Source organism: Fringilla coelebs, assembly GCF_963513975.1.
Source record: "Fringilla coelebs genome assembly, chromosome: 14".
NCBI lineage: Eukaryota > Metazoa > Chordata > Aves > Passeriformes > Fringillidae > Fringilla > Fringilla coelebs.
Genome location: NC_140040.1, coordinates 15,893,332 through 15,905,843, shown reverse-complemented (window position 1 = coordinate 15,905,843; position 12,512 = coordinate 15,893,332). Strand labels below are relative to the sequence as shown.

The following is a 12,512-nucleotide window of genomic DNA, read 5'->3' as shown; positions in this document are numbered from 1 at the left end:
TAAGAAATGTTGCTGTACTTGCAGAAGGGTTGATTACACACACTTTTTGAACTGTGCAGACAATCAAAGCAACTTCTCCCCTTGGAGATCCCCGTGTCACTTACAACCTGGAAGAGGGGCTTGTCCCAGAGACCAACATGCCAGTGCGTTTCTACCTGACTCCAAACAGACATGATGGCTCTGCTTCAATCCTGGTAGCTGAGCCCCTGGATTATGAAACAACAAAGAGCTTTCAGCTGCGGGTGCGAGCACAGAACGTGGCTGCAGTTCCTCTGGCAGCATTCACCACGGTCCATGTTAATGTCACAGGTGTGTGAGCTGCTCAGTGATGGCAGAGTATAATCCTGCACTGTTTCCCTTTAAAGTTGTATAGTCTTCTCTCTGTGTGCTCTCTTTGATGTTCTAGATGTCAATGACAATGTCCCATTCTTCACTTCGTCCATTTATGAAGCCTCAGTAACAGAGGGAGCTGATGTAGGGACATTTGTCACTCAGGTGTCTGCCACTGACCTTGACCTTGGTCAGCATGGTGAGGTAAGAAAATGGGCACCTTCATCTCCCCTGATGAAAGCTGTGGAATGACTTCTGCAGGAGTAATGGCTGAATAGTCTGGAAATCTTCAGCCTAGAAAAGGGATGACTAATAAGGAAATGTAGAATGAAATAAAGTAGTTAATTCATGCTTCTCTGTGTTGCCAGGTGAAAAATGCAACTAAAACTAGTAGGTGTGAGGCAGAAAACAGAGAGGAAATAGTTACACAGCCTGTAGCTTAGTTGAAATGCTTGCTGTAGAATTCCTTTGTGTGGAAAGTTCTACATAGACTAAAATGACATTGGATAAATGGATGGAAGAAAAGCTGTGTTAAAAGCTTCTGTGAGTTGGAACTCATTGGCAGTACTGCAAACTGAATCCTTACAAAACATGGCAAGTTAACATCCAAAGAGGATGTATTCCTTGCTCATTAAACAAATCAGCAAGGAATAGATACAAAAATACCTACATCTTTAGAAGAAGAGTGCAAACTGAAGTCAAGTCACGAAACCATGCAGATAATAGAGGGTAGAACATGGTCTGTGATCCTGAGCAGGTTCAAATGGGGCTCACCTGTGGATGTTGTAGAAACACTTGGGGTCTTTAGCTGAGCCTTAGTGCTGCAGCACACGCACTGTACAAACACATGCTAGTGAAATCAGGACCTGATTAGACAAATTATTTTCCTTTACAGATCAGCAGTCAAGGAAGTTAATTGGCTTTAGACTAGATTGCTGAAGCTGCAGTTTTACCCAGCTTCCTTGGCCTGATCAAGTACCTGGACATGGGACAGTTCTTCCTCTCTTTAAGTACTATTCTAGTTGTGAACTATTCAACAACAGGAAAGTATATATTAACAACTTCTTTTCAATCCTGTAGATAACTTACTCCCTGTTACATGACAGTGGCAGAGACTACACCTGTTTTCGCTTGGACCCCCAGACAGGCTCCATTTACACCACCTCAGTGTTTGACAGAGAGGAGAAGGGCTCTTACCTTCTGGAAGTCAAGTCAGTGGATGGCTCTGAATCAGCTCGACCTGGAAAGCATGGGAAGCCAAACTCTGGTAAGAGACAGACGGCTGTGGTAAGTGTGATATTCCTTGGATTGTGTCTGAAAACAGAAACTCTGAAATACAACGTTAAATGGTAATTTCCTTTTTTTTTTCATGTCTTTTGGAAGAGTGCCTGTTGTCCTGATTTTGTGGTGGCTTTTTTACTGTTTAGCTGTGCAACAGTTTTGTCAGAACTGGAAGATAAACTTTACATGATGATCAGCAAGTTTTTGTTCTGAAATAAAACCTATAGGCCTTCATATTTAGAGTTTAGAGAGTACTGACTAGCTGGTAAAGATGTGCCTGTTATCTGTAGGATGCAAAGCTTTGGGTAGGGCAAGTGTTTCTCAAAGCACTGCATAGGTATGGTATTCAGTCACAAGTAATTATGAAGCAGGAATACGCAAGATAGAAATTCCTTTTCTCAATTGATCACCTTGCTTAAATAAGAAGTTAAAATTTTGTGGCTTCAGGATGAAAAATTATGACTAAACACTGTACAACTGTCATATATCAATGACTCAATTATTCACGTAGTGTGTGTTTAAACAAATTGAATGTGACATTTATTTGATACCCAAGTGCTTTTGAGTAATGTTGGTGTATAGGCGGCCCAAAACCCTCAGGGTTTGTTTCTGTATTGTCTGCATATTTGTCCCCATCGAACGTGCAGGCAGACAGGTGAAGGGATTGCAGCTGACACAGGTGGCCCAGCTGGGGTCTGAGTGTGTGGCTCCCTGTCTCTGCAGACACGGCGTACGTGCGCGTGTCCGTCAGCGACGTGAACGACAACCAGCCCGTCTTCGCGCAGAGCGCCTACGAGGCGAGCGTGGACGAGGACCAGGATGTGGGATCCACCATCCTTACAGTCAGTGCTAATGATGAGGATGAAGGTAAAGCCCTGCAATCCCCCACAGCTCTGTCCAAAATATTAATCAGTTTCATTAATCTCAGCACTCCAAGGCATAGTTGGTGGTGTGAGAAAGGGAAATGTCTTTCTGTCCCCAGATTTTAAAACTTCTTTAAGTGTGCACTGCTCAGGCATGAATTAGTTCATAACTGTGAGCTGTGAGGCACAATCTCTTATTTCAGGAGACATGCACTAATGTAGGATGATAGGAGATGATTTCTGTGCCCACAGATACAAATTTTTTATAGATCAGATCATTTTCTTGCAAATGAGTGCCAGTAAAAATGTCTTGGTTAACTAGAATAAGTCAGACTTGATTTCAGTGAGATTCATTTGCTTTCTCTATGATGGACAGTATAGTTTGTGTTTTGTTTGTTTGTTTTATTTGAATCTAGACTTCCTTAGTGCATATGATGAATTTTAGCTACATTGTTTTATCCACAAATCAGCCAGAAATTCAGCCACAAATCATGTAAAAGTACATAACCAGTGCTTATAAAAGAGAGAGGGATCAGTAAATGCTTCCATCTTTTGACCCTGGAGCACTGCTAATTCAGCTTCACTATATGGGGAAACACTGCTTTTTTCTTTGTTGTTGCACAAGTCCCAAGGACTGTTCTCTGTGTGTTTGTGAAATGCAAGGAAATCTTGACTGCACTGGATTCCTCCCAGTCTGTAGGAGGCTGAGGAAAATGTGGTGAAGATGTACTTCAGAAGGATTTACTTACTCAAGGAACTTTTAGTTTGGGACTTAGGCTGCCTGTAAATCTGCTCCATAGTGTTGGACAGGGGACCTGATGTGATGGATATATGGCACTTCATTTCTGCCCTCTAAATAAAGTTAAAACAAAATTATTACTTCATTGCATTTTGTAGAGACAAACTACAGTTGGACATGCCAGAATTGAAAATGCTGCTAAGTAATCTGACATAGCTGCATGTTTTAAAAGACTACAGAGATGATAAAATAAAGATAATACCACTAATCAGTTATTGTGTGATTTGTACTTTACCTCACCATCAGTCTACTTCAAGAAATGTGTGTTTTCTGACACTGTTGGTAATTGACAGGAACAAATGCTAAGCTACGGTACCAGATCACAGCTGGAAACACAGGAGGGGTGCTGGATGTGGATCCAGAAACAGGAGCCATTTTCATTGCCCAGCCACTGGATTATGAAGAAACAAAAATGTATGAGATCCACTTGTTGGCCTCTGATGGGAAATGGGAGGATTATGCAGTTATCATCATCAACATCATGAATAAAAATGATGAGGCTCCAGTTTTTTCCATCAATGAATACTATGGAAGTATAATTGAGGAACTAGATTCATTGCCAGTCTTCGTACTTCAGGTAGTGTCTGCAGTTCCACAGATTATAATACTTGAATGAAAGAGCACAGATTACTGTGTGCAATTATGTTAAAAATAAGTCAGCACATAGATATTAATGAAGTTTATTTTGACTAAGTTTTTTTGTGACTGAAGAGAAGAAATGGGCTTTTGTGGAAAAAAATACAGGGATAGTAAGTGGGATAAACAGGATGGATCATTTGTTAATCCTGAAAAGCAAATAATGGACAATTTAAAGTAGCTATCAGAATGTAATATTTAAATTACCTGCATGAATATGAAGAATATGATATTATTTTAGTGCTTAAATTTTTAACATTGTTAAAAATGCATATTTGCCTGCCCTGAATTGTCCCTGGATTTACTATTCCCTGGCATGCACATGTTATTGCCATGTCATATGCTTTTGCTTGAACTTCTTTAGACTGGAGCAGCATATAGGATGTGATGCAGTCACTGCATATTTCATGCTTTCTACATTTGGTTTTTTTTCAAAACTATTGTAGGTTATGGCCAGTGATCCTGATAGTGGTGTTGATGGAGGAGATTTGAGATATTCCTTGCATGGGTATGGTGCAGGTGACATTTTCACAATAGATGAGAAAACAGGCAGCATTTACTCCCACAAGAGGCTGGACCGGGAAGAGAGAGCCCTGTGGAGGTTCATTGTGTTGGCCACTGATGAAGGTGGAGGAGGACTTACAGGCTTTGCTGATGTGATCATCAACGTGTGGGATATAAACGACAATGCACCCATGTTCACCTGCATGCCTGATGACTGCAATGGGAATGTCTTTGAAAATTCTCCTGCAGACACCTTAGTCATGGAAATGGCTGCAGTGGATCGTGATGACCCAAACGTTGGTGTGAATGCTGTCCTGACGTACAGGATAACAGAGAACGTGAAGAATGAGTTTGGTACTGACATGTTTAATATCAATCCCAGTACTGGGACCATCCATGTGGCAGGGGGACTGCTAGACAGGGAGAGGACTGAAAGTTACTTCCTTACTGTTGAAGCAAGGGATGGGGGAGGGCTAACAGGAACTGGCACTGCCACTGTCTGGGTTGCAGATGTCAATGATAACGTTCCCAAATTCACAAAGAAGCTGTGGCAGGCAGCAATTCCTGAGAACAGTGCCATCGACTCAGAAGTCCTGCAGGTGTGTGCTACGGATGCAGACGTTGGGGAAAATGCAGACTTAATGTTCAGCATCATTGGGGGAGACCCAGATGAGAAGTTCTATATTGAGAATGACAAAGAATGGCAATGTGGCATTGTTCGACTGAAAAAAAAGTTGGATTTTGAGAATGCCCGTGAAAGACAGTTTAATCTTACTATTACTGTGGAAGATCTGGATTTTTCTAGCATTGCAGTGTGCCTGATTGAAGTTGAAGATTCAAATGACCACAGCCCAGCTTTCCTTTCTCAGTTTATTCAGACAAACCCTGTATTTGAAGATGTGCCTGTAGGTACTACAGTTACCACAGTGAGGGCTACAGACAAGGACTCTGATTTGAATGGGAAGATTATCTATTCTATCAAGTCAGATTCAGACCCTTTGAGACAGTTTGTGGTTGATCAGTTTGGTCACGTGGTTGTGGCAAGTGCGCTGGATCGTGAAGCCATTCAGAAATACGCTTTGGTTGTACAAGCTGCAGATCAGGGGACGCCTGCCCGCACTGGAAGCGTTACAGTTTTAGTTAACTTGCTTGATATTAATGACAATGGACCAAGGTTTGAAGCACCATACATGCCTGTAGTTTGGGAAAATACATTGAAGCCTGTGATAGTGCATATGAACCATACCTCAAAGCTGCTTCATGCGTTTGATCCGGATGCTGAGGAAAACGGGCCACCCTTTACCTTTTCATTGCCACCAGAATATCAAAATTCCTTGGACTTTTCTCTTACTGACAACAGAAATAACACAGCAACTATAACAGCATTGAGGTCCTTTGACAGAGAAAAGCAGAAGGTGTTTCACCTGCCAATAGTCATAACAGATAGTGGGATTCCAGTTATGAGCTCCACAACCACCCTGACTATAACAGTTGGTGATGAGAACGACAACTGCCATGAGTCTGGCCACAAGGAGGTCTATGTGTACAGCTACAAAGGTAAGTGCCAGCTGGATGTTAGATCAGATTCTGGGTATTAGATCAGATTCATTAAATAACAGAGTTTTACACAGGTATATATTGAACTTGCAAAAAAGCAGTATTTTTATAAACCCATAAAGCCTATTTTCCATTAATGAGTGTTCACCTACAGAAGGTATTTTGCAGTTACATTTTCTGAGTTTAGTATGCCTAACTTACAAAAAAGATGTCACCAGATCATACTGTAGAAATGAGAGAATGAAGCATCCAGGTTGGCTTGGCTCCAGATTTGAACCTTAAAAATCTCCCATGTTGCTGAACCTGGACTGTGGATTTCAAAAGTCTCCTACCCTGGATTTGTTCCTCTTGCTGTTTTAGAAAAATTGATTGGATATTCTACTTCTGTGCCAGAGTCCAAGGGCCTGGAAAAATCACCAAGACATGGCCCAGCTTTGTGTCTTCCTGCCCTTTTCCCAATCATGTCCTTCTCTCCCAGCTGTACCCCATAAGATGCTCTCCCTCTTTTGCTGGGTTCCACTTTGTGTGCTCTTCAAAATAATAGACTAGCAGTGAAACATTTGGAATTACCTCCTGATGTGGTGATTTTTAATTTTTCTTTTGTCTGAGAATTTTTTAGAGAGTTGTATTTATGTATGATTCTGCTGTTGTTGTGTGCTATTTCCAGCTTTTCTTCTTTCCTGTGGCATCTCCACTGTGCTCACATTGCCAGAACTGGCAGAAATCATATGACAGGCTATGCATTGTTTTAAGAATCTTGGATGATAACCATCACTAAATTGAGCAGGAGTCTGAAAATAATAAATGCAGTAATGAATGTCACAGAATATAAAGTGCACTGAAAAGCAAAAATTAAATGCAGATTTATTATAATTTATCTCAACAGGAAAATGGTCAACAACAGTGCTTGGGGAAGTGTTTGCACCAGATCAGGATGACTGGGACAATAAAACATTTCTCTCTGAAGGAAAACTGCTCAAGTGAGGATTGTATTTCTGTCAAAATGAGTAATATTTATGCTTCTGTAATTATTTTCTCACCATGTATTTCTCTGTGTTCAGGATGTGCATAAAGCCAGGGTTATTGAGTGTATTAAGGGATGTACCTTTCGAATGCTCTTTTTCTTTTTTACTTGGGTTACTAGGTGTTAAGAAATTATTGCATTAAATATTTTTTCCAAGACAATGCAGGATCACACCATGATGTTGATTTTTAATCAGATGTCATAGTTAATTTACTTTAAAATGTGCATTCTGTAAGCTCCAATTTAAAAATAGGCAGAGTCCTAATGCTTGCTTTCAGATGTTAGGGTTGATGGAATACAAATACAAATTTAAAAGCAAAGAATGGAGTAATTTCATCAAAAGTGGAAGGGAATTTGGTGCTCTCCTTTGATGGTTGAATTTACAATTGCATGTGAAAACCATGACTCAGATTAGTGGAGGTTTTTTTCTGTTAATTGAAATGTTGAATGGGACCCTTAATTCCTACTTAGATATTAATTGTTCATATCATAAAGTGAGATGGTTTATGGCATAACTGTATGCTGTCTGAAAGGGAAAAATGGATGTGAAAGTGAATTTTAGTCTGTGCTATGACTAAAAGTTTAAAAGCTTTATGTAGCCCAGAATTAAAGACTTTCTGTCCATCAGCAGCCCCTGGGCCCGTTTCCATGCTAAGAGGTCACTGCTCCATAATAATGGTCATGGAATATTTCCATAATTGCTGATTACTGGCCCTTTGAGGTGTCCAATGAAGATGCTGTGAGAGATTTTATACAGACTTACCCTGTTCCAGATAGAGGTGTGATAACCTGGAATGATCAGTGTAGGTTTGTTTTTACCCCTTTTACTGATCTCAGAGGCTTGCCCATGGTGACTGTGCTGAACCACCTGGTTGAACTGCACATTGCTTTTGTTCAAATCTGGGAAAGGCTGAGTGGCAGGAACATCTCTTTATGAGATCTGCAGATTGTCATTTCTCAGTTAAGGTGGCTGATCTGCCTTTCTGAGGTTGTTGGCTAATTCCCATAAGTTTTGGCTCTATAACCTTCACAGTAACATTTAAGGCCTTCTGAATGGTGTTAATGAATAAAGTGAACCCTCAGCTTTGATTTGTTAAGATTTCCTAATTGAAGGTTTCTGTCTAGATCTTTCAGATTAAATCAGAGGACTGGGTCTTTGCTGATGGTGGATAACACTCCTCAGGGAATATACAACTTAAGAGTTAGAGTTTCTGATGGAGTTTGTCCTGATGTTATATCTACAGTACAAATCCATGTCAGAGACCTGGAAAATGAAGCCATACAAAACTCAGCCACTGTGTGTTTCTCAGGTTGGTTTTATTTGCTGGTGAGAGTTTAGATCAGCTGCTTCTCTAACTGAATGTGGTGTAGGTATTATTACATCAATACTTCATTTGCTTATCACTGTAGGCTACTTTCTGGCATGTTTCCATATTTTTAAATAAGAAAGAAATTGAGAAATTAACCTGTGAGCTCCCAGGTGTTCAGGTTTTTCTATTTTTGAATCCCCTGACCAGGTGTCACAGCAGAGGAGTTCATAAGGAGAGATGAACATGGCAAAACCAAACATGACGAGTTCAAGGAGTTCCTTGCAAAGCTGTTACCTGCAAAGCTGAGTGATGTGATTGTCTTCAGTGTGATGGGCAGGGATGGAGAACAGACAGATGTGAGATTTGCAGTCCGTGCTGGCTTGGCCTATTACCGACCTGAGAAACTGCATGCGGAGATGGCAGCGTTCAAAGCTGAGGTTGGTTCTCACCTGTGGAACTCGGCCAAACACTGAGTTTGCAGGGTGTACATCCCAAACCTCAGTGGAAAACCACACTGCATCTACAGATAAGGGTTTTATTGCTTCACTCAGGACAAAAACAAGTGTTTAATTCAAGCTTTCTCCCTTCTTTTTCGTGCCATACATACTGGTATGGTGTGGTTGTACTAACTTCTGGTTCAGTGAATAGTCACTGGAGAGCTGCAGAAAAATGGGTCTGCAATGCTGCCATGGGTAGATACTGTGTTTTCTTCAGTCAGTGTTTCATTGTGTCATCCCCAAATCCCCACATCAGCTTGTGTTTAGACACTTAGAGCGGAGGCTTGATGTCACCCCAACAGAAATTCTGCAGCACAAAGAGGTGACACTTCAGAGGAAAAGTCCTGCTGGAAGGAATGTGTGGCTTAGGGAACAGTTGCAACAGGTAAATGAGATGGAGACAACCAATCCTGTGGTTGCATTTATCTCACCAAAGGACAGCTTCAAATACAAAGTGACACTGTCCCCCAACTTCTTTTACTATGTCAGAGGAAATATTTTTTGGCTGGAAGATGTTTTCCTCCCCTTCTTGGTGTTCCCTAACTGTCCTGCTCTCTGACTCAGTTACAGACACAGTCTGTCTTGGCCACAGCTGGATTTTTCTGTAGCCCTGCACAAAGGCAAAATGACACTGCTTTTCACTTGCCCTGGCCATATTTGGGTTTAATATATGGTACATCATATGGATGATTTTTTCAAAGAGAAAACAGCACTTTCCATTTGTGTGAATATGGTGGAGTCTGCCTGAGTCTGGGAACCAAACAGGGCTGTCTTAACTTACTACCTGCTTCCTTCTTGGGGTATCTTGAATGGCTCTGTGGATTATGAGATCCTTCAGAGTGACCAAATAGGGAATGCCAGAGACAGAGTGTATTCATGAAGGGCAATGACTGCTTCTTTTGCATATTTATTGAATTGCTGCTACAATAAGATAGAAAATCATATAGATTTCAAATATTCTCTGCCATAATACATGACACCTGAATTCATCAAAGTGGTAACAAGGGGATTGCTTCACGTATTTTAATGAAAAAATATGTTTTTGTTAATTATATACCACCTTTCAATATTTAATGAATAGCTCTAGTGAGTAATCACCAATAGTTTACAGAAAACCAATCATAGCTGAAGAATTCCTCCAGTAGTTTTTCTATGTGCATAACTATAAATATAGAAAATAAGTAATTAGCGCTGGAATTATTCATTGAATTTTTACATAAATAATATGTTTGCATTACCTCCTGGGGATATAGTTTTACAACAGCAATTTTTATTTAGCAGAAAAATAATCCATCCTAATACTTTAAAGGAGCCAAGCTTGTTTTTATACAGTTTTTCAATAACACTATTACATGGATGTCTAAATATGCATTACAGGCTCTCCAGTGATGGTGATAAACATGGGCAGCAGACACAGACCTGCATTGACAGGATGCATCATGTCATTACAAAGTATACTCTGTGCCTTTGGGGGCAGGACATCCATACATGCTATGATATTTGAGAATATAGAGACAAAGGATTATAAAGATCAAAGTTCTTACAGTGGCGAACTGAGATGACTACACAAATGAGAAAAAAATTGGAGCACTTTAGTATTTATGTATTTGTTTTGATCTTTTCAAAACTTATTTTTAAGATATTTGTCATATGTTTTGCCATTTGGGAAAAAACCCTCCACGTTAAAGCTCCAGTGTAGTTAGTTTTGCACTCATATACCTTGTTCATTTGTGTACCACTGTGAGAGTAGTGAGGTCTTTTGCCTCAGCCAAACTCAGGTTTGGGTACTAAATGCAGATTTCAGTGTATTTGAATCGCCAAATACAGATCAAACTCTGAAGCTTTATAACAGACACCTGTGCAAAATTCCCAAATAAGTGGCAGGAACAAACTGTGACAATTTAGGGGTGTAGGCTGAAGGACAAAAAGCCAGGACTAATGGCAGCTCTGTTCTGGCCTCACACTGTGAGCAGCTCCCTTCCCTCCCTCCCTCCCAGTGCTTCCTTTCTCCCTTTGGAATGGAAGTTGTGGTCTCAGTGTCACTATTCCTACATTACCAGAGCTGTGGTTACACTGAGGCTCCTTTTATTTGGTACTTGGGCTTTCAGGTGCAAGCCCAATTAACAATAAAAACTGTGAACTAGCAAAGATAATTGTAGCATAGAATACAGTATCCAGTATGCTGAACTGTGTTTTGTTGCAGACAGCTTGACATGAAATGTAAATTTACGTGGCACAAATCATTAGACTAAGTCCAAGTTGCTACAGAGTTGTCTTGTCAGGTCACTGTCTGTGGGCAAGATTATTGAAAGCAGCTCAGCTCTGCATTTTGCTGTGTCTGTATCCTTTAGTGTAAGAGAATGTAAGGAATAATATCTGGGTGCTACTGCTGAGGAAGGATTTATCCTGGCTTGAGCTGAAACACTCCTGTTGCTGTTGAAGTACAGGGAGGTGTGATGCAGATGCTGCAGCTTTGAGGAATGTCACTGATTTCAGAGCTTTGGTCCTTGGAAATAATGTTATTAGACCAGTACAGATGGTCTAATAATGTCTAATAATGGTCTTGGAAATAATATTATTAGACCAGTACAGATTCAACATGTTCACACTCAGTCATGTCAGTGATTAAGTTTTTAGGAAATGCTGCTACTGTAATTTTTTAATGAAATGTTTCCTAAATTTTTCAAATTATTTTTCTTGCCTATATAATCAAGAATGTTACTAAGTAATGCTCAAGAAACTAAACACTGCATTAAATCTCTGATGTCATTTATTTTTCAGAATTGAGGTAAAAGCCTTCATTAGGATAACAGCAGTGCTGTCTTTTCTCTTAGATGCAGTCAGCTCTGCGACTGAACATTTCCCAGATCGATGTTGACGAGTGCAGGAGTGCCAACTGCAGCGAGGGCTGTACAAACCACCTGAGTGTGAGTGACATCCCCACAGTGATGGACACGGGGAGCGTGTCCTTCGTGTCCCTGAGCACCTCCAGCCACGGGCTGTGCGCCTGCTCCGCCCGCGAGCGCCTGCACCAGCCCTGCTCCTCCTACCCCCACAGCCCCTGCCTCAACGGGGGCCTTTGTGTCGACACTCTCAACGGCTACAGGTGAGCAAACCTGCTCTGCACTTCATTTCTGCCCTCTGCTTTTAAGGTGTTGAGTGGTGCTTATGGTGTACCTGCCTGAAATAACCATAAATGTACTTCTGACTGGAAGAGAAACAAAAAAGCCCCACATGTGCATTGGTATGTAAACCTAAAGGCAACAGGGGCTTCCTTTTTGGGGCTGTGGTCCCAAAAAGTGCATGAGTAACAAAGAAAACCCTGGGGAACACAGAATTAATACTTGTCATTTGTTAAGAGCACCTAATTCAGGATGAAGGCATGTGTGCCCAACTTTTTTTCTCTTTTCTAGTAGAGTAATAATAAAAGTATCAATGGTAGCAGCAGGGATGTAGGAGTGAATTATAGTTCAAACAATGGGTAATAAGGAGCCTAAAAAGCATTATATTGTAAACTTGCTTTATTATAGCATCACCTGGCATGCAGCAGTATTCCCTTAGTGAAATGAATTCCCACTAGGAATTAACCTCCCAGAGTTTACTCTATAATAAATTGATGTTTGATGTTCTGTGTTATTTGGGAAAAAAAGTTTGTTCTCCAACACTTGGCCTCAAAAATACTTTTTTTTTTTGTGGGAGTTAGTATAGGGA

The 12,512-nt window shown here is 40.6% G+C and overlaps 1 protein-coding gene across 1 annotated transcript in view; it reads left to right on the top strand.

The window, feature by feature from the left end:
- LOC311159024 (neural-cadherin-like) overlaps window positions 1–12,512 on the top strand; it is a gene marked incomplete at both ends in the record, with an annotated part of 59,099 nt that overhangs the window by 31,673 nt on the left and 14,914 nt on the right. Inside the window, 10 exons of the mRNA XM_084214883.1 lie at window positions 60–309; window positions 407–534; window positions 1,411–1,597; window positions 2,335–2,478; window positions 3,567–3,850; window positions 4,356–5,970; window positions 6,857–6,950; window positions 8,120–8,304; window positions 8,512–8,741; window positions 11,636–11,907. Coding sequence (XP_084071009.1) covers window positions 60–309; window positions 407–534; window positions 1,411–1,597; window positions 2,335–2,478; window positions 3,567–3,850; window positions 4,356–5,970; window positions 6,857–6,950; window positions 8,120–8,304; window positions 8,512–8,741; window positions 11,636–11,907 — 3,389 coding nt within the window. The remainder of the gene's footprint in view (window positions 1–59; window positions 310–406; window positions 535–1,410; window positions 1,598–2,334; window positions 2,479–3,566; window positions 3,851–4,355; window positions 5,971–6,856; window positions 6,951–8,119; window positions 8,305–8,511; window positions 8,742–11,635; window positions 11,908–12,512) is intronic.